The 23,155-nt window shown below is 39.3% G+C and overlaps 2 protein-coding genes across 2 annotated transcripts; one reads left to right on the top strand and one right to left on the bottom strand.

The window, feature by feature from the left end:
- The first annotated feature begins 3,291 nt into the window (after nt 1-3,291).
- Nucleotides 3,292-12,855, top strand: LOC127848433 (uncharacterized). Its single transcript, XM_052380894.1, has 5 exons — nt 3,292-3,431; nt 4,820-5,145; nt 5,511-5,628; nt 6,443-6,632; nt 11,425-12,855. The coding sequence occupies exons 2-5, from the start codon at nt 4,840-4,842 to the stop codon at nt 12,203-12,205; spliced, it is 1,395 nt and encodes a 464-aa protein (XP_052236854.1). The 5' UTR covers nt 3,292-3,431; nt 4,820-4,839; the 3' UTR covers nt 12,206-12,855.
- A 51-nt stretch (nt 12,856-12,906) lies between these two features.
- LOC127849296 (uncharacterized) lies at nt 12,907-17,276 on the bottom strand. The gene is made up of 3 exons (XM_052382015.1): nt 16,758-17,276; nt 14,114-16,586; nt 12,907-12,917 (listed from the first exon to the last, which is right to left on the bottom strand). The coding sequence occupies exons 1-3, from the start codon at nt 17,274-17,276 to the stop codon at nt 12,907-12,909; spliced, it is 3,003 nt and encodes a 1,000-aa protein (XP_052237975.1).
- Between the last annotated feature and the right edge of the window lie 5,879 nt (nt 17,277-23,155).

Below are 23,155 nucleotides of genomic sequence, written 5' to 3'. Positions count from 1 at the left end.
AGTTATGTCGGTCTGGCTCAGATCGTTTTTGGTCCGTATCGCTGCCATGTTTGTCCGTGTCGCTGCCATGAAAGGTCGTGATGGTACGTGTAGATGCCGTGTTGGTCCGTGTTTATCCGTGTCTCTTCCGTGTTGGTCCGTGGCACAGCCATGACTGATCGGGACAGTCCGTGTGGGAACTGTATTGATTGACCAGGTTGGTCCATTTGGATGCCGTGTTGGCATCGGGATGATGGTCTTAAGAAGACCGTCGACACTCAAAGATCGAAACAGGCCATGGTGGATCGTCCCGGATCGTCCGGGACGGCCGTATCCATCCGTGCTTTAATGGGACTGGGGATTGAACATAAGCAAAAATGCGCATGATGACAAGATGGCCGAGAGGTCAAATCTGTAGCCTCAAGCTCGACTCGAACCCTGATGGGGCTAACATTATTTTAAATGTTGTTTCCGAAAACAAATGTTGTTTTATTCGGGCTCTTTGATTTCGTTTAATACGTGTATATCAAATTATCAATATGATGTATTGAATAACAAGCTTCAAACTCTGTGAAAGTCCCTTTAAACGTGTTGTTAATTTTTAATACCTGTTAGCGTGCATGTTACGGATTGCCTTTATTTGCCTTTATGTAGACTCGCCCATACCACACATATGTATAGGTAGAAAAATACAAGAGGCCAAAAGAAACACCGTTCATCCCTGCTCATAAATCAAATTTGTGTGGGCAATAGTAGTTTAACTCTTAATCAACTAAAAATTATTTTGTTTGAAAATATTTAGGGAATCCCGTTGCACTCGATATTAAAATGTAGAAGCGATTTGTGATCGAACAGGACGGGTATCTTCACCCGGTAAGCCACTTTATATTTATATTTATTTTCAATGAATACGCCCATTCGACTCTCTGTGTTTGCTCTTTTCTCGTTTTTTTTTCAAACATGTAGATTTCGGAATTAAAAAAGAATATATATTAAAGGAAAACATGCCAGAAATTTATTATTTATTTACGCAAGAGATCGGATGAACAGTGAACGTTTTATAAGATTGCATGTCTAGAGTAACAGTTTGGCCAAAATTATAATACTCAATTTTCCTTAAAGGGGCCTTTTCACAGATTTTGGCATGTTTTGAAGTTTGTCATTAAATGCTATATATTGATAAATGTAAACATTTGCTCTAAAAGGCTCCGGTACAAAAAAAAAGAATAAAATTTAAAAAAAAGAAGAAAAAAACAGTTACCCTCAACAGGGCTCGAACCACTGACCCCTGGAGTCCTGGAGTCAAAAGTCTCCCACTTAGACCCCTCGACCATCCTTTCGCGTACAATGAAAGCTTATTTTATACTATATATAAGCAATCCTCGTAGTTAAAAAAAAATATAACGACAACAACAGAACTCTCCAAATTATTCAATCGTTTCGCGTTGCAACGCTTTAGAATTTTCAGGTTTTTAAATCGTCAAAAGATGCATATAATGGCTTTATTAGAGCATGGTACATGTTCAGTATTACTGTTTTCTCATGAATATCATAACTAAATCGAAATTTGCGAATATGAAAGAACTTTTGTGAATTTTGTCAATTTACTAAAACGTGAATTGGCCCCTTTAAAATATACCACCAGTCATGGCCGAAAAATATTCATTGGTGTCATGGCCGAAAAATATTCATTGGTAAAACATTCCTTGTTACTGACTGTGTTAGACACATTATGACACATGACTTTTTAATGACAAACACAGCTCATACAATGGCAAACACGGCTCATACAATGGCAAACACGGCTCACACAAACACGTTTTCATAAGTCACTACTTTATTTAAACAACTTTTAAATTATGATTAATCAGACCTGTTATAAATATCCATGTTAAATGTTTTATAGGCATATTTTCATGAGGTTTTTGTTTCAATAATTATGGCACGATACCGTCTTTACTTCGAAAGACAAAATCTTGGAAAGAACACAACTGTTAAACGAGAAAATAAATATCGCACCTTTACCTAGTCACTCACGTGGGGTTCGAACCAGGAAATTTGGTTCAACACTATTGAGTTATTGTTAATTGTTCGAGAAAACAACTAAGATTTGGAGCGTTGTTTTAAAAAACGGTGTGCGGATTACTACTGTACCCGCGTCATGCGAAATGGGTCTTATGTCTTATTCCCGTAACTATAGCCCAGTCTGCGAATCACGCACTCTGGTCAGGATTAACCCAATGAGACCACGAAACCTTGCGTAATTTGTAGCGGACAGCGCAGCTGGTGACAACATTACGCAATTACGCAGACTGGACTCGAGCTACACTGGCTGAAACGACATAAGACCCATGTTCGCATGACGCGACACTGAAAGTGTGATTTGAATTTGTCGATAGAAAACTGCTTGTTAGTTACATATAAAATACCATGTATTTCGATGGTAAAAAAATAAACTCATGTGAGGACACATGCTTTGATCTCACGCAGTAAACTTTTATCTACGAAAAATTTTATGTGTGGTTTTAATATACGTGCATTTTATAACGCACATGTTGTGCGGTGAATACTAGTATGCGTTTACAAAGTGACAAAAAGCACCAACACTTTAAAGTTTGTTTTTCATTTAATTATTTAGAAACATAATTTTTCTAACATTATTTCAAAGTCAAGATATATGTCGAATAACCTTTCATTAGATATTTCTTGTTTAAACGAAGCTTCACTTTTTTATTCATAAATGGAGTTTATGTCAATCCTGTATAAAATTATGAGAGATTATAAATCAATGTCATTTTCGTCGTAGGTGTTTTTTATAAAATCTCAACGCTTTAGGCAATTAAATGTAAATGTCATTTGTGTTTTCATATGTGTGGCCGTTCGATTGGTCTTCGTCCTGATTCTGTAATAATTAATACATTCAAAGAGCGAACAACTGAAACGCATTCAGCGCTTTGATTATGTACTAGTATAATTTCTCAAACAAGAAGAGTTCGCCAGTTTAAAATTCGTATTACCGTTCGAGAGATTGTTTTCTGAATCCAGTGTGTTTTCCTGTTTGGAAAACGCGATTTTTTAATTGGCAATTTGCAAATTGCGACCAGTCACTTTAAACAGATTCTGTGTAGTGTCACCGTTTGTCGTCTATTTTTAGACAATGTCACCCAATCAGTTTAATATCGAAAGTAGACATATGCACGTTTACAAATTCATAGAAGCTATAGTCAATAATAAGTAAGATAATCCTTAACATTTGTTTAGATCATTCGTTGCTTCGTACCTGTCTTTTTAATAAGCAAATGCTTTATAGTGAAGCGAATAGTGGTTCAAAAGAAAACCAGATCTATTTTTAGAACTTTCGGTTTTCCAATTTGAGTAATCAAGCTTTTCGTATTTCCACTTATAAGGAAGTCATGTTTAAGGTGTTGACGTTTTAGTGGATTAAATCGAAGGTAAAACTGTTTTTAACAAGTTTATTAACGTATATTGCGTCTGTTTAAATGTAATGTGTTTTGATAGTAAGGCTTACTATCTATATAGTGCATTAACCTTCTTTCTAAGTTTCTATTATTCTATAACGTTACATAGGGACTCGGTATTAGTTCATACCCCCCCCCCCCCCCTCCAGCTGCTACCCTCTCCCAAAACTCTCGAAATTGTCCATGTGCTATACAAAATATCAAAACAATAATGTAAGTTAAAAATCGACTATTTTTTTGTTGTCTGGTTGACGGTCCCTTTAAGAACAGCAACTTTCCTATGAACATGTTCATTCAACATGTATAACCGGTGTTCATTTTTCGGTCGTGAATGTGCATGACTGATTCGATACTATCGTTCACCAGTATAAACACACGAGACATGAAGAAAAGCTCTATACGAAAAATAACTGCGTTAAATGTTTTATTGTCAAAGCTCGAAGTTCTGACAATATTTAAACAAAGGGTGATAACTAATGAAAGTTAAATAGCACCAACGTGGGTAATGGTAATCAATTCGTCTTCAACAACACTCGGGGGGGGGGGTAACTTCCTATATACGGGTATATAGGGGTGTGCCGAAAATATGGGACACATAAAGTTGTATAATACATGTATGAAATTTACAAATAAACATATAATAGCAAATTCAATAAGTTTACTGTATTGATATGATAGAGATTAAAATTCTAGTATGAAATGTGTCCACTTTATATAATTATAGTATTGAAATGGGTCCTGTTTATCAAAATTATTGTATTGAAATGGGTCCACTTCCTCAATGGTATCGTATACACATGGGTCTGCTTTTTTCAAAAAGCTTGTATCAAAATGGGTCTACTTTATCAGAGTTCCGGTATACAAATGGGTCACATTTCGGAAGTCTCAGTGGGACACCCCTACCCTAAAATTTGGGAAGTTACCCCCACCCCCCACCCCAGCCCCCCCCCCCCCCGGGCAACAACATATACAATAATGAAATAAAATAAGAACAGTAAAATCGCTGTAATCAAAATAATACCAATAATCTGAATAATTAGGTGCATTTTACTTAATGATTTAAGCTGTTTTCAAATGTTGTTGGGTTTTTTCGACTGAAAAGACTCAAAACCTAGGCACACGCAGAGTTTCACTACGCGGACCTTTAACGAAATTAATTAGTATATTAACAATGAAACTTAAATTACATGCATATTATGATGTTTCCTATACACACGTTAGAGCACCAAAAAATTGTGCATTGGTCTGGGAATGTAAAGAATAATTTAATCAACCCAGCCTCTTTTCAGCCACTAAAGTAACATTGTTCCACGACGTAAATGGGCGAATTAAAATTATTCAACCATTTAGCCTCTTTTCAGCTACGCAGGTACCGGTAACAATGTTCCACGACGTGAAAGGTGAAAACGTCAAACTTGACAGCAGTCGGACCACGGCCTCCTGGACACCGGTCAAAAGCGGCGGATTGACCTTCGTCTCGACCCCGCTGACCTCCGAGCGACCTTTGACCTTGACGCTGGATGGCTCGGGGGCGGTGGAGCTGGGAATCACTTGTACGGACCCGGCCTGTTACCAGGATAGGGTCCCGGAGACTGTCGACAAAATACGGGAGTATTCGTTTCTCAATGATATCAAGATCCACAGACGGAAGTGCGAGATGGTCATACAACTGGACGATACCTTACAGGTGCGTCACGTGGTTTTCCCTGGTTAGGTCGTTTCAGTTTGGTCACGTGGTTGGTTTTATTCTGGTCACGTCAAAGTGTCACTGTTTTATGATATTAATATAAGAAAAGTACATGTCTGCATCAGGGACCATATTGCTTCGTTAACTGAATTTTCACCAAGAGAATACTTCCTTTAACCGAAAAATATCATAAAAGCGTCGTAATGTGTCGTCCCTGGTAAGCCTGTGCGGACTACGCTTACAAAGCTTACTGTACAACGGATTTAAAGTCCACAATGACATTAAATATTTGACGCCATATTCCCATGATTGCCGCATTGCATCTAGTAAAGTAGCATGGCTTTAAGTCTTTATATGATTCACAGGAAGTGATCACAAGCTACGGAGGCGGTCAGTACAAACATTCCATCGCACCTTGCCGTAACTACTTCGTGGTTGTGGATGTAAAATTCGGGGCCGTGGATATGAAACTGGAGGGACCAGGTAAAATATTGTTTTATGAGCCTCGTTCTGGAAAAATCTGGGCTAATTGAATGTCCGTAAAGTGTCGTCCCATATTAACCTATGCAGTCCACACAAGCGATTCGGGGACGACAATATTCGCTTTTATGGAATTTTTCGTTCAAAAGAAGTCTCTTCTTGGCGGAAATCAAGTTAAGGCGGAATGTGTCGTCCAAGATTAGCCTGTGCGGAATTTATAGGCTAATCTTAGACGACACTTTACGCACGTGCATTAAGCCCAGTTTTCCCTGAACGAGTCTGGATGTTTCCTACAATGAAACAAGGAACAACAATTCGTGATATTCATACTGTTGATCATGTGTATTAATGTTTATGATAGACAAAAGATGTTCCTGAGAAAACAGCTTAGTGTCGTTTGTGATTTTTTTTAAAGCATGGTAATATATTTGATATTCAAAAGACCAAGTGTTATTTGTTTGTAATTATCGACATTAATCATGACTAGCAATTTATACATATATAACTGAATATAAATTAAAACTATGCGTGACAAACCTGATCGGTCTTTTTGGATAATAGTCAGCATATGAGCATCGTTTTAGGAAACTTGGCTAAATGCACACGCGTAAAAGATTAGCCTGTGCACATCGCACAGGCTAACACGCGACGACAATGTCGGCCTTAACTGGAATTTCGGTTAGAAGAGACCACCTTTAATATAAAAAAATACCATAAAGGGGAAGTGTCGTCCCTTATTAAGTGGATGACACTTAACGCACTTGCATTTAGCCCAGATTTCACAGAACTAGACTCATATATCATGTCCGTTCTATAGACGGCAACGTGCCGGTGGAGTTTTCGGAGTACCACGGCCCCAACATCAAGCTCCTAAACAACCCCGCTGCGGTCACCAGCCTGACAAAGAGCCCCGCCTCTGTGTGCTTCTATAGCGACCCATTGACTCCTGACCTCCAGCTGGCGCTCACATGTACACCCCGGGGCTACCAAAGTACAATCCCGGGCAGGTATATCTTCACCCAAAGATTACAATGAGCCTCATTTTGGGAACATGGGGCTTAATGCATGTGATTAAAGTGTCGTTCCAGATTAGCCTGTGCAGTCCGCACAGGCTATTCAAGTACGACACTTTCCGCTTTGTATGGTATTTTTCGTTTAAAGGAAGTCTCTTCTATGCAGTCCGCACAGGCTATTCAAGTACGACACGTTCCGCTTTGTATGGTATTTTTCGTTTAAAGGAAGTCTCTTCTATGCAGTCCGCACAGGCTATTCAAGTACGACACGTTCCGCTTTGTATGGTATTTTTCGTTTAAAGGAAGTCTCTTCTATGCAGTCCGCACAGGCTATTCAAGTACGACACGTTCCGCTTTGTATGGTATTTTTCGTTTAAAGGAAGTCTCTTCTATGCAGTCCGCACAGGCTATTCAAGTACGACACGTTCCGCTTTGTATGGTATTTTTCGTTTAAAGGAAGTCTCTTCTATGCAGTCCGCACAGGCTATTCAAGTACGACACGTTCCGCTTTGTAAGTTATTTTTCGTTTAAAGGAAGTCTCTTCTATGCAGTCCGCACAGGCTATTCAAGTACGACACGTTCCGCTTTGTATGGTATTTTTCGTTTAAAGGAAGTCTCTTCTATGCAGTCCGCACAGGCTATTCAAGTACGACACGTTCCGCTTTGTATGGTATTTTTCGTTTAAAGGAAGTCTCTTCTAAACAAAAATCGAGTTTAGGCGGAGAGTGTCGTCTCTGATAAGCCTGTGCGGACTGCACGGGCTAATCTTGGACAAGACTTTAACCTAATGCAATAAGCCCAGTTTTCATTATAACGCGGCTCCATTTATATCGATACTTTGTTATGAAACACCATTCCGGACAGGAAGGGCGCGTGGTACTTTCAGTATCACCACCGTACGAGTACATGCATATTTACACTTCATTATGAAGGGCATATCTAACCCGTGTTTAAGAACACGAATAGCGGTGAGGTTGACACTGGTGTAGCATCATACAATTAGTATATATTATCAGATAAAATAATTGTACGCTCAGTCCTCGACCTTAAACGTGTTCATGGAAATGTTTTTGGCATTGTCGGTACCATCTTCATTTTCATTCTGGTTTTTAATCGCGAAATCAGATTTTATCAAGACTGCTGAACTGGTAAACCCAGCGTTATTCTGATCTATTTTTGCTAATTCACGTTATTTTCATGTTGCACAGTTGTTGATTTGTTTATATGAAGGCTATTGATATCACTGTCGTCGTCATCTTTTTAGCTCACCTGAGCACAACGTGCTCATGGTGAGCTTTTGTGATCGCCTTTTGTCCGTCGTCCGTCGTGCGTTGTGTGGCGTCAACATTTGACTTGTTAACTCTCTAGAGGCCACATTTATTGTCCAATCTTCATGAAATTTGGTCAGAAGATTGGTCTCAATGGTATCTTGGATGAGTTAGAAAATGGTTACGTTTGCTTGAAAAGCATGGCTGCCAAGGGGCGGGGCATTTTTCCTTATATGGCTATATATGGCTATAGTAAAATCTTGTTAACACTCTAGAGGCCACATTTATTGTCCGATCCTCATGAAACTTGGTCAGAAGATTGATCCCAATGATATCTTGGACGAGTTCGAAAATGATGTCGGTTGGTTGAAAAACATGGCCGCCAGGGGGCGGGGCATTTTTCCTTATATGGCTATAGTAAAACCTTGTTAACACTCTAGAGGCCACATTTATTTTCCGATCTTCATGAAACTTGCTCAGATGATTTGTCCCAATGATATCTTGGATGAGTTCAAAAATGGTTACCTTGGCTTGAAAAACATGGCTGCCAAGGGGCGGACGTTTTTCCTTATATGGCTATATATGGCTATAGTAAAATCTTGTTAACTTTCTAGTTTGCTCAATCTTCATGAAATTTGGTCAGAACATTGGTTTCCTGTGTAGTAAAGTTTGGTTTTATTATGTCAATATTATGTGACATTAACTGTATTATGTAATTTTTCATAACACATAATTTTCATAGTTAAAATAACTGTTTTAGTCATTAACACTTATGATAAGCCTTTCAACTAAGAGATAGCTGAAAGAAAGACAACATCTACATGATTTTGCAGTATTAATGCAGTATTTATCTCCCTTGTTTAACCTGGTTCAGTAATCTATTTTTAGTTCTGCTCTTGAATTTGGGAAGATATTGATCATTGATAAATGCACTGTTCTGAGGGAAAATTGACTACTCTGCCATTGATCTCTTCTGAACTGTATAAAATAAGCTGTTTTGGCTGATTTAAACACCTCTTGATGCTCTCTTGAAAAGTTAACAGCTCTTGAAAAAGGTTGGAATTTTGAAATAATTAAACTCTAAATTATTTTTAACACTAGCATCAAGACATTTTGGCATTATTTTCTAAATTATTCTTATTATTTACATTATTTCTATTTGGCATTTTCTAAATTAGAAAGACTCTATTCTATTTCAATAACTTAAGTAAATTTTTCTTATTTTTACATTTGATTCACTGAAGTTTCCTAATCTCCATAAATATTGTTTTTTAGATTAAATTAGACCTATTTTGTAAACTAGATTTTTGAAGCACTTTCTAGACTAACAGTAACTTATATTTATATCAGTTTTTTGACAGATTTTGAACTTCTTTTAACATTCATTAAGGTATTTGGTGTATGTTGTTCATTTTTGTAACGATACTTAGATTCTTTAGACTTGGCTTGTACCTGTTCTTAATTTTCTGTCATTGTTCTTCATTTTCGGAGTTCTTGGAATAAAATTAGTTATTTTTGTTAAAGCTGCCTTGGTTTTCACTTATAAATAAATTCTTTGAGTGTATTTAGGCATCCCTGACTGAACGCCTTTAGTTAATTGAATTGCAACCAGTCAGTATAGTGATCCTGACCGGAAATAAGAGTTCGTCAAATAAATATTTCCGCATTACATAAGTGCTCACAAAGTTACATAACTTGTAACCGTCCTGTGACCGGTTCATTTGCGTAAGCGAAGGAGACCGCACTACCACACCTGGATAGAACAGTTGAGTTCGATAATGGTTTGGATCGGTAAAAAAAACATGGCCGCCAGGGGGGGGGGGTCTTTTTCCTTATATTTATATAGTAAACAAAAAATATCTTTAAAGGATAGCAAATGTCTTTTTCTGTGCAGTTCTTAGCTGCATCACACGCAGTACGGGATGTTACGCGGAGTTTTCGCGGCTTATTTTACATTATTACATATTGCTGGTCATAAACCTATAGAAACAAAACAGAAAACCATAAGAAGAATGGAAGTGAAATTAAAACATATGAGTCAACCGGCCACACGCGAATTATCCGTATTTATAGGCGCGTTCTTCGAATAAACCTGTTTTAGTGGTTTGTCGGGCATTAACGGATATTAACAGTATCGAGAATCATCGCGCCCATGCTTAATACATTAGTCAATATGGTGGAATAATTATTGTTAAATTAATCAAAAATAATATGTATCATTGTATTGTTGAAAACACATTAAGAATCTATTATTGACATACCATAATTATATTGCTGAATATCTTCATTTAAAATATTTCTGGTCTAAAGAAAATTCAGGTCACCTAGTTCACGGATAGCGTCTTTATTATATAACGATTATTTTACTGGCCGCGAACTCCGGTGATGACCTGTATATAAACTCGATACCTCGCGGGTTGAAATGCAATCCATTAAAGTGAGGCCTCGCTTCCACTGCTCTGTATACTTTTACATGTTTGCATGTTGACAGGAATATGGAAGTAAGTACTAAATATGAGAACATAGCCTTTTAAGTGTAAACGCTTTTGCGCTGGTAATTCTATGAAAATAAAAGGTGCACGCACAAACTGTATTGATGTCGAGAATTAAGTGTAAAACTGTTCTATCTATTAAGCCTTTTCATTAGAGATAAAATTGTTTCATGCAGTAGAACAGTGTTACAAAGACGCGGATATGTTTCCAATGTTCTGGTGGTATACTCAAATCAGCCAATGGAATAAATGAAGTGTATTCATTCGTACCTAGCAGCGGGAAATTTTATTTGAATTTTATTGGACACTTACAAAGGTCAGGTTAGGTGAAAAGCTGGCTTAGTACAGCTACGCCGAAAAAGCTTGTGAACACTCTAGAAGTCACATGTTTTGCCTAATCATCATGACATTTTGTCAAAACATTAGTTATGTGGATGTCTCGGACGAGTTTGAAAATGATCATGATCAGTGAAAAAACATGGCCGCCAGGGAGTGGGGCAGTTTTCTTTATATGTATATAGTGACAACATGTGAACAGTCTAGAAGACACATTTTTTCCCAATCTTCATGAAATTTGGACATATCTTGGAAGAGTTAAAAAATGGTTCAGGTCTTTTAAAAAAACATAGCCGCCAAGGGGCCATTTGTTGTTCATTCTTCATGATACTTGGTTAGAACATTTGTTCCATTGATATCTTGGGCTGCAAAGAACATGTCATTTCTTTTTATCTCAGGTGAGCGACTTTGCACCTTTCAGGCCCTCTTGTTCGAAATTGTTGTCGACGGCACTGATAGGGGTTTCGTAATATTCTTTATCCAAATTTGCATCATTATTATGATAGTACCACTATCTCTGTACACCATCACACAACAATCATGATGTTTGCCAACACTTGTTTGTGTTTGAATACTTTACAAATCATCGACCTGATATTTCGTTATTGTTTTTTATTACAGAGTAAATTGCTACAAAAACTGGACATATTTGCAGATATTTGAATAAATTATTCTCATTTCATTTTTTAGGTACTACCTTCTACTACGCTACGTAAAGATGGAGCCCCGCCAATTCTACATCCGGTATCATGGGAAATTTATCATCCAGCGCTCGGAAAGTGCCGACGTTTCCGACGGCGACTGGTCTCAAATAGAAAAGTTGGAGAAGGAAGAATGCACGGGCAAACCCGTCGGGCTCAAATTCACCGGAAGCGTAATTGAACTCCGGTCTTCGACGGGCAAGCAAAAGTCGATAAACTGCAATGTACAAAAGGGGGAACAAGTTTGGCTCGCGTTGGAGCTTTACGGGATTTCTGTGCATATTGAGACTGGAAACGGATCGGAGTTGTTCCCGTGTCCGGGAATCCCGGAAGAGCCGTCAGAATGTCACGCCATGAGTGAGAGGTGCGATTCTGTGGAAGACTTTTCGGATATGGCTCTTCCGACGCCTGGGCGAAGTCTGACCGTCGTTTCACCCCCACCAACGCCACCAGCGCAGCCGCCGCAGCAGCCTCAACCATGCAGGATTGGAGACCCAGTTTGGTTAAAAGACGCCATACAAAAGAACTTTACATTCTTGCTGAGAAACTTCGTAGCGACACCTTTTGTTGACTATTTGTATGAGTCGGATATGATAACTCTTCAAGAATTGGATAAAGTTCACAGCCAAACAAACGGCGCGGATGTGCGGTACGTCTTGATTGATATTCTGTCCAAGCGACCGGTCAGCAAAAAAGCAGTTGAACGTGCTTTAAAGGAGACTAAACAAGATTTTCTGATAGATATCTTGTTTTCAAATTCGAAAGAATGATAAGACTTGCTTTTGCTTTATTTTTTGTTTAACCCCACTGATGCTTTGATTTTCTTGATTGTTTTATAAACACATTCATATGCTTAAATAGGTATTGCAAGAGGTAAAATATTCCATGGATGCGTACGTATATTGGTATTTTTAGCAGCTTCTTTTCATTTAAAAAAAAAAAATTTGATATTTTCGTTTGTATACGTTTTCAAGTTAACTGAATTCTTACAGTTATCTCTGATGTCGTGTGACTCGTGCATTTTAAATTTATTTTTAGTGAATTCTTGATATTCTTTTTTGTCGATTTTATGTATGGGATTGATGTTGTTTACAAACATTATATCAGTTCGAGTCCATGTGCGATTGTATGTTTTAAAAAAACTTTGTAATAAAAGTAAACGTCCGCGACTAGGTAAATATCACCTATTGATTAAAACGAATTCATATATGCTTGTTTTTTGTAATAACTTTATTTTATATTTGATTTTGGTAATATATTTTGAGTATGTATGGGAATCTCGTCATATTAAATGATTAATAACGACGGCATGTAAAGATGATGATTTTTTACCATGTCTGGATATTATTTACACGTATTTGTTAAGTATTAAATGTAACTAAATGAATAATCAACGAATACAATATATTCAATATCGTTACCGTTGTATGATAATTGTTGTCTTTTAAGCCGTCCCTCTTTCGAAATACCATTAATTCCGTACTGGAAGTGTTAACATGTATACAACGGTTTACATTGATATGTTAATAGAATTTATCTCAATGTGATAACTTCATGCAGGTTACTTGCAAGGTTACTTCAGCAGGGTAAATAAAAGTAAAATCAACACAATATAATCTATAATGAGAACATAATGAAAAAAATATTAATTTTAGCTTGTTGGTAAAGTTTAAGGCCTTCACTACTCTGAGCAATTGACTTTGTATACCAGATAATCTTCTACAATCGACATAAATATATAAATAGCATCAACCGCTGAACAAGCTTTCTTAAATCCTAACTGTGTATCAGAAATAATAGTGTTTTAAATGCAAAATGTAAATCAGTCGCTTTCCGTGAGGATTAAAACCGAAACATGATATAAATAAAAAGTATCGAATATTAAGGATAACAAACCAACCCATAATGAAATTATTCCAACGAAGAAAACAGCTCAAAAATGACATACGGAGTTCCACTTTCTTGCAATCGACAATAATGGATGCTTAAAATACTAATATAGTCTAAACCCGATGGCTCAAAGTTGCGGGAACCGATAAGAAAAATCGAGCCGTCCTTACTTCGACCCAAAGGATTTCTAATATAATGTGTTTACTTACATAAGACTGCAACAAATTTGCATCGCCATAGTATTTATACTGCATAATTTCTGTACTACTTTTTTCATATGAATTAATAAGAACCAAATATTTTCGAAATAGTTTTATCAACCATTATTTTAGTTTAGTTACACATACATCAAACACAATTCATAATATCAATTTATAAAAGTTCAGCTCGTTTTACAAAGCACATTTACTGGTATTTTATATAAATATATAAGATACATTATTTGCATTGTCACTATATACACATCACAGAACTAGTACACACTATTATTTACTAACTCGTTAGTTTTTTAAGAATGACATGATGTCAGTTTATGTGGTATTTATGAATTTTCGTTGAGGTGCAAATTTCGTATTGCCTCCTGTTGACTTATTCAATATTGTGAGTCTTCGAACTGTTCTAGAAATTTCCGGAATGTATTTATCGCTCATATTGCTGACTTCACGGACGTATTTACCTCAAATTAATTAACAATTGTGTCAATGCCATTTTTTCGACTGTATTCAAATTAGACATTATGATGATAAAACTAAAACTATACAAGTATCTAATACTAATGTGTTGAATACAGCCTAGGGCACTTAGCATCCTCCACAGTGATTGTGCGGGAAAGCCTCTGGCGCCAATTTCGATCGGGAACAGCCATGTTTTCCAACCGCGGGAACTGCACTGGTCTAAGAGATCAGTGTATTTGGCTTTCTTCCGCTCATATGCCATGTCGCACCTTGATTCCCATGGGACGGTGAGTTCAATAGTCACCAGCTTCTTGTGTTTGGTGGACCATATCACTATGTCAGGCCTCAGTGTAGTTTGGACGATCTCGGGGAAGACCAGCTTCTTCCCTAAGTCGACTTTCATCTCCCATTGGCCAGATTCATCTAAGATCGACGTGTTTCTAGGAGCTTGCTTTGTGCTTGTTTCCCCTGCCTTGACAAAGTTGATCTTTGTAGATGCTGTTTTCTTTGCTGTTCTTTTCTTCCTTCTCTCGCGCTCAAGTACATCTGCTAACTCCCTAAGGACAGCATCGTGTCTCCATCTGTAGCGGCCCTGTGTCAGCGAAGTCTGACATGATGACAGGATGTGTTCCATGGTGCCTGGCTTGTTACAAAGACTGCATCTTGGGTCTTCCACTAGACCCCATCTGTGAAGATTGGTTGGGGATGGCAGCAGGTCGTAAACTGACCTTAACAGGAATTTTAGTCTTAGCGGCTCATACTGCCAGATGTCTGCCCAAGTTAACTTCCTCTCTGTTATTGTCCATTTGTTCCATGCACATTGTCCTCCCATTTCAACCGATCGGGCTCTTCCGCTCTCCTCTTCGCTCACCCTGATTTCCTTTTGCACCATCTGACTCCTCTCTCTTTTTTCTGCCGTGCTCCATCGCTGTGGTTTTATCATACCAAGCCCCTGTCTGCCCTTCGTAGTAGTTCCGACGATGTCTTTGTGTCTCAGTATACTTTCAGCTTGGGACACCGCCTGGCTTACCGACCACTTCCTTCCGGTTCTAGTCTCTATGCCTGCCATCCAGATCAGGTCATCAGAAGATTCTTTCAGTGTCACCACCATCCTGGCCTTAGCAACTTTGTACTCCTCAACAACTGATGTTATTGGGAGTTGAAGCTGGTTGGTCTTCCCATACAGCCCGATGCTGGTGAAACTTGGTGGGACTCCTAGCCATCTACGGAGGTATCTGTTGATGATTCTTTCAAAGCCTTCCACAGTAGAAACTGCTATCTCATACAGCATTAGAGGCCACATGAGTCTTCGTAACAATCCATGTTTGTATAACCATGCCTTGAATTTCCCAGGAAGTGATGTCTGGTCTATCTGCTTTAGACCTTCTTGGAGTTGGTTCTTGGTGCAGTTTATGCTGCTTGTGTCGTTAAGGCTGGCATCGTACCATTTTCCTAAGCATTTGATAGGATTGTCTACAATGGATGGTATGTCTTCGCTCTGTACCTGGAGGGTGAACCTTTGAGTAACCTTTCCCTTCTTGATTACCAAGCTCCTCGATTTCTTTGGTTTGAACTTCATTCTTGCCCAAGTCACTGCCTCATCCAATACTCCAAGAACCCAACGAGCTTGCACGTGTGTCGGTATAGTTACGGTGAGGTCATCCATAAAACCTCTATTGGATGGAAGGTATATCCCGGAGGCTGTCTTTGGTCCTCTGGTTTCCCTCTTTGCGGCATTGATAATTAAGTTCATTCCCATCACGAATAGCACGACTGAAATAGTACAGCCTGTTACTATTCCTTTCTCGAGCCTTATCCAAGGTGTTGACTGTTCTCTTACAGCAAACCGTAGTTGTATGTTACTGAAGTATCCATTGATAATCTGTTGCACATGGTCTGGGATATGGTAGTTCTTCAGTGCGGTCTCAATTGGCATGTGTGGTATTGAGCCATATGCATTGGCAAGGTCAAGCCAGACAACAGTGAGGTCTTTTTGGTTTGCCTTTGCTTCCCTGATGATCTGACTGAGGGCGCTTGTATGTTCCACACATCCAGAGAACCCTGGGACGCCTTCCTTTTGCACTGAGGTATCAATGTATTGGTTTGATGTCAGATACTTCGTCATTCGCTTGGCCAGCACAGCAAATAAGATTTTCCCCTCAACATTCAGTAAGGAAATTGTTCTGAATTGGGTGACGGTCTTCGAATCCTTTTCCTTTGGTGTAAATATTCCTTCTGCCTGTTGCCAACAATCTGGAACTTTACCTTTCCTCCAAACCACTTTTAGAAGATTCCATAAGCGTCGAAGAAGTTTAGGGCACATCTTATACACCTTGTAAGGAATACCATTTGTTCCTGGGGCCGACGCTGCTCTTGCCTTTTGAACTACTTCTGAAACCTCTTTCAGTGTAGGTTCCTTGGTGTCTAGAGGTGTTGTGGGTTCTGGTACTGGTTCTATTCTCTGGAAGTTGCCTAACGGTACGTCTCGGATATCATCAGGGTGCGTTTCAGTTAGGAACTGCGTAATTTCTTCCATGCTGCTCTCTAGCTTGCCTGATTTCTCTTTGTCTAGCAAGTTCTTAGAGAACTTGAATGGATTTGCAATAAACTCAGCACGACATTTGGCATTTTTCCTTCTTTTCTCACGAAGTTGTTCTGCCCTGCGTAGGTTTAAAAGTTGTTCCCTCTGGCTGTCTCTTAACTGCTTCAGCCCTGGCTTTTCTTATTCCCTGGCATGCCTATATCTCCTTCGCAAAACCTTCAGTTCACTCCTGATGCCCTTTATCTGTCGCTGCCTTCTGTTAATCTGTACAGGTTTCTTGTTGGTTTTCGGGATAGTCAGACCGAATCTTTCTTTCCCAACTGTGTAGACAAGGTTGGTTAAAGCTACCAGCTTTCTCTCAACTGCACCTTGGAGTGCTGTCTCCAGTATTACATGAAGGTTATCGTCCAGGTCTTTCCATGCTTTCTTGTCCGACGTTTTCGGCCAGGATATTCTTGGCTTCCTCGGAGATTCATCACCCTTGTGAGCTGTTGTGGAGTGTGGTAAGTCGGTGTTTGCCTCTGAGTCACTCTGTGTTCTCAGTAACGCCAGTAGTGGGTCTTCATCATCGAAGACTTCTTGAGCATCCGTTCCCGATCGCAATGTGTTTGTATGCAGCATGTCAGCCGCTAAGAGGTCCCCAGTACTGTGGGTTTGTTCCTGACTAGGATCTTCCACCGTCTCACCAGACATTACATCTGTGCGCTGCTGCTGTCGTGCTGTCTGCCCACACATAGTTCTCGCTTGATGAATGCGCAAGCCCCTGAGATTCTTGCAGACTTTTCCACACCTACACTTTGTTTCTGCCTTCTTTCCAGTCAAAGTCGATTGAACTAGCCGTGTCGTTACGTTGAATCCGTCCGTGTAAGTCTTTCATCCTCCCCCCCCCCCTCTCGGAAGACTTTGGGGGTATTCTTCTGTAATGGAGTCTGAAGCTGAATAATGGTTGTCCTCTTACGAAGACTGCATTCTGGGATGCTACCCCATCCTGCACCTGGCCAGTCTGTTCCTGGTTGTCATCTGTCTTTCCAGTGTCACCAATCTATTCTCGGTTGCCATCTAGTCTTTCCTAGAAGTCACTGGTAGGAATAACAAAGACAACAATTCCCAAATATTTGATAGACAGGCACACCACCTTAACAATTTTACTATCGTACCCCTTAACAATTTTACTATCGTACCCCTTAACAATTTTACTATCGTACCCCTTAACAATTTTACTATCGTATCTCTTAACAATTTTACTACCGTACCCCTTAACAATTTTACTATCGTACCCCTTAACAATTTTACTATCGTACCTCTTAACAATTGTACTATCGTACCCCTTAACAATTTTACTATCGTACCCCTTAACAATTTAACTATCGTACCCCTTAACTTTTACTATCGTACCCCTTAACAATTTTGCTATCGTACTCCTTAACAATTTTACTATTGTATGTGTGTGTGTTTGAAAGTTTATTTACTAGTCCTCACGACTGCATCTATTGGAACACCTCCCGCGTCACAATCGTAGCTGATGCAAGTACTACTAAATGTCAAACATCACATAATAATGAAAAGTAGTCAAAATATCAAAAAGTATAAAAGAGTAGAGTAACGCTCTAAAGATGAACGGTAGAATGCCAATGTTTTAGAAGATTAAAATATCACTCTCAAAAACGCTCTAAATATGAACGGTGGAATGTCAAGATCAAACTTTTACACATTTTTTTAAATAAAAGCCCAAAATGCTCATTAACTGGCCTTAAAATGATAGAATATGAATATCATTCTAGATCATGTAGAACAAAATATATTTTTCACAAAAACAAATGTTTTGAATCTTGCTATAATAAAATAAGAATAAACACCTGTGTTAATATACACAGCTTGTTGTTCATTTGAATACACAATCAACTTAAATGAAATCATTTTATTCGAGGAAGTTTACAAATAAAGAATTTCATTAAATTTTATCACAGTTCTATGTCGTTTGTGAAATGAAATAAGGTCACAGGAGTCAAAAATTGTATGCGCATGGATAGGTCTTGTCCAGATACACATGCGTACCAAATATGAAAGCAATATCTGAAGGGACACAGACGTTATGAGCTTTTTAGAATCGCGGTCACAGATTTCGAAACCTGAACTCTGACCTAAGTTCAAGGTAACATGGGTCAAAAATTGTATGCGCATGAAAAGGTGTTGTCCAGATACACATGCATACAAAATAAGGCAAATATGAAAGCAATATCTGAAGGGACACAGTAGTTATGAGCATTTTTCGAATCGCGTTCGCAGATTTCGAAACCTGAACGCTGACCTCAAGTTCAAGGTCAAGGTAACGGGGGTAAAAAATTGTATGCGCATGGAAAAGTGTTGTCTAGATACACATGCATACCAAATATGAAAGCAATATCTGAAGGGACACAGTAGGTATAAACCTTTTTCGAATCGCGGTCGCAGATTTCGAAACCTGAAAGCTAACCTCAAGTTCAATGTCAAGGTCACAGGGGTCAACAATTTATGCACATGAAAAGCTCTTGTCCAGATACACATGCATACCAAATATGAAAGCAATATCTGAACTGACACAGTAGTTATGAGCCTTTTTCGAATCGCGGTCGCAGGAAAATCGCTGACCATGCCCCACCCCAACCCCCATAACTTTTTACCCAGGGGTCAGATCAAAATTCCAAATAGTTCACTGTCGCACATATGCTCATAGCTACCATGTGTGTAAGTGTCAATGTTCTAGTGATAATAGTGTAGGAGGAGCAGGTGGTCAGGTCGGACGGACGGAAGACGGAGATAACCACAATATCCCCACTTTTTCTCCGAAAAGCGTGGGGATAATAATGAAAAAAAATGTTAACAGTAAAATCGCTTTTATCAAAATAATAACATATAATTAATAATTATGTGCAATGTATTACGTGAATGAATTAAGCTGTTATCAAATGTTGTTGTTTTTCGACTTACTCAAAGCCTAGGCGCACGCAGAGATTTACTACGCGGAAGTTACACGAAATAATTTAATATAACAATGACCTTATTGAAACGAAGTTCACATGCATATGGTGTTTCCGATACACACGTCAGAGCACCAAATAATTGTGCATTGGTCTGGGAATGTAAAAGTAAATTTTAATCAATTTCAGCCACTAAAGTAATATTGTTTCACGACGTAAAAGGGCGAATTCAAATTATTCATCCATTTAGCCTCTTTTCAGCCACTCAAGTACCGGTAACAATGTTCCACGACGTGAAAGGTGAAAACGTAAAACTTAACAGCAGTCGGACCACGGCTTCCTGGACACCGGTCAAAAGCGGCGGATTGACCTTCGTCTCGACTCCGCTGACCTACGAGCGACCTTTGACCTTGACGCTGGATGGCTCGGGGGCGGTGGAGCTGGGAATCACGTGCACGGACCCGGCCTGTTACTAGGATAGGGTCCCGGAGACGGTCGACAAGATACGGGAGTACTCGTTTCTCAATGATATCAAGATCCACAGACGGAAGTGTGAGATGGCCATACAGCTGGACGAGAACTTACAGGTGCGTGACGTGGTTTGTTCTGTTTAGGTCTTTTCAACTTGGTGACGTGCTTGGTTTTATTCTGGCCACGTCAATGTGTCATTGTTTTATGATATTAATATAAGAAAAGTACATGTCTGCATCAGGGACGACATTGCTTCCTTAACTGAATTATCGCCAAGAGAATACTTCCTTTAAACGAAAAATATCATAAAAGGGTCGTAATGTATCGTCCCTGATAAGCCTGTGCGGACTACGCTTACAAAGCTTACAACGGATTTAAAGTCCACAATGACATTAAATATTTAACGCCATATTCCCATGATTGCCGCATTGCATCTAGTAAAGTAGCATGGCTTTAAATCTTTATCTGCTTCACAGGAAGTGATCACAAGCTACGGAGGCGGTCAGTACAAACATTCCATCAAACCTTGCCGTAACTACTTCGTGGTTGTGGATGTAAAATTCGGGGCCGTGGATATGAAACTGGATGGACCAGGTAAAATATTGTTATATTAGCCTCGTTCTGGATAACAACTGGACTCATTGCATGTCCGTAAAGTGTCGTCCCATATTAACCTATGCAGTCCACACAAGCGATTCGGGGACGACACTTTTCGCTTTTATGGAATTTTTCGTTCAAAAGAAGTCTCTTCTTGGCGGAAATCAAGTTGAGGCGGAATGTGTCGTCCAAGATTAGCCTGTGCGGACTTTATGGGCTCATCTGGGACGACACTTTACGCATGTGCATTAAGCCCAGTTTTTTCTTAACGAGACTGTATGTTTCCTACTATAAAACAAGGACACACAATTCGTGATATTCATAATGTTGATAATGTGTATTAATGTTTATGATAGACAAAAGATGTTCCTGAGAAAACTGCTTAGTGTAGTTTGTGATTTAAACAAAATGCATGGTAATATATTTTATATTCAAAAGACCGAGTGGTATTTGGTTGATATTCAGTACATTGACATTAATCATGACTAGCCACTAACACATATAGAACTAAATAGAATTGATAATAACTAGCCATTAATACATATATAAGTTAATAGAAATTCTTTATATTCATAAGACCAAGTGGTGTTTGTTTGATAATCAGTACATTGACATTAATCATTACTAGCCATTAATACATATGTAACTGAATAGAAATTAAAAACTATGCGAGACAAATCTGATCGGTCATTTTGGATAAATCTCTTGACACATGAATATAAGTCATCATATCAGCATCGTTTTAGGAAACTTGGCTAAATACAGGTGTAACAGGAGTCGTCACAGATTAGCCTGTGCAGTCTGCAAGGCTTATCAGCGACGACAATTTCCGCCTTAACTTTATTTTCGGTTAGAAAAGACCTCCTGTAATAAAAAAATACCATAAAGGAAAAAGTGTCGTCCCTTATTTAGTGGACAATCACTTAACGCACTTGCATTAAGCCCAGTTTTCCCAGAACGAGACTCATATAGCATGTCCGTTGTATAGACGGCAACGTGCCGGTGGAGTTTTCGGAGTACCACGGCCCCAATATCAAGCTCCTAAATAACCCCGCGGCGGTCACCAGTCTTACCAAGAGCCCCGCCTCCGTGTGCTTCTATAGCGACCCATTGACCCCTGACCTCCAGCTGGCGCTCACATGTACACCCCGGGGCTACCAAAGTACAATCCCGGGCAGGTATATCTTCGCCTAAAGAGTACATTTAGCCTCTTTCTGGGAACATGGGGCTTAATGCATGTGCGTGAAGTGTCGTTCTAGGTTAGCCTGTGCAGTCCGCACAGGCTATTCAAGTACGACACGTTCCGCTTTGTATTGTATTTTTCGTTTAAAGGAAGTCTCTTCTATGCAGTCCGCACAGGCTATTCAAGTACGACACGTTCCGCTTTGTATGGTATTTTTCGTTTAAAGGAAGTCTCTTCTATGCAGTCCGCACAGGCTATTCAAGTACGACACGTTCCGCTTTGTATGGTATTTTTCGTTTAAAGGAAGTCTCTTCTATGCAGTCCGCACAGGCTATTCAAGTACGACACGTTCCGCTTTGTATGGTATTTTTCGTTTAAAGGAAGTCTCTTCTATGCAGTCCGCACAGGCTATTCAAGTACGACACGTTCCGCTTTGTATGGTATTTTTCGTTTAAAGGAAGTCTCTTCTATGCAGTCCGCACAGGCTATTCAAGTACGACACGTTCCGCTTTGTAAGGTATTTTTCGTTTAAAGGAAGTCTCTTCTATGCAGTCCGCACAGGCTATTCAAGTACGACACGTTCCGCTTTGTATGGTATTTTTCGTTTAAAGGAAGTCTCTTCTATGCAGTCCGCACAGGCTATTCAAGTACGACACGTTCCGCTTTGTATGGTATTTTTCGTTTAAAGGAAGTCTCTTCTAAACAAAAATCGAGTTTAGGCGGAGAGTGTCGTCTCTGATAAGCCTGTGCGGAACAAGTGTGGCTCGCTTTGGAGCTTTACGGGATTTCTGTGCATATTGAGACTGGAAACGGAGCGGAGTTGTTCCCGTGTCCGGGAATCCCAGAAGAGCCGCCAGATTGTCACGCCATGAGTGTGAGGTGCGATTCGGTGGAGGACTCATTAGATATGGTTCTTCCGATGAGTGGGGGAAGTCTCGTGACCTACGTTCCGCCCCCACCAACGCCACCAACGCAGCCGCCACCGCAGCCTCAACAATGCAGGATTGGAGACCCAGTATGGCTAAAAGACGCCATACAAAAAAACTTTACAACCATACTGAAAACCTTCGTAGCGACACCGTTTGTGGACTTTTTGTACGAGTCGGATATGATAACTGTGGAAGAAATGGAAAGAGTTCACGGTCTAACAACCAGCGCAGCTGCGCGGTACGTCTTGATTAATATTCTGTCCAAGCGACCGGTCAGCAAAAAGCAGTTGAACGTGCTTTGAAGGAGACTAAACAAGATTTTCTGATAGATATCTTGTTTTCAAATGCGAAAGAATGATAAGACTTGCTTTTGCTTTATTTTTTGTTTTACCCCCCTGATGCTTTTTTGATTATTTTATAAACACATTCATATGCTAAAATAGGTGTTACAAGAGGTAAAATATTCCATGGATGCGT

This window comes from Dreissena polymorpha, chromosome 10 (assembly GCF_020536995.1).
Source record: "Dreissena polymorpha isolate Duluth1 chromosome 10, UMN_Dpol_1.0, whole genome shotgun sequence".
In the NCBI taxonomy this organism is placed as follows: domain Eukaryota; kingdom Metazoa; phylum Mollusca; class Bivalvia; order Myida; family Dreissenidae; genus Dreissena; species Dreissena polymorpha.
Note: the sequence above shows the minus strand (reverse complement) of the source record. Positions and strands in the feature narration are given on the sequence as shown.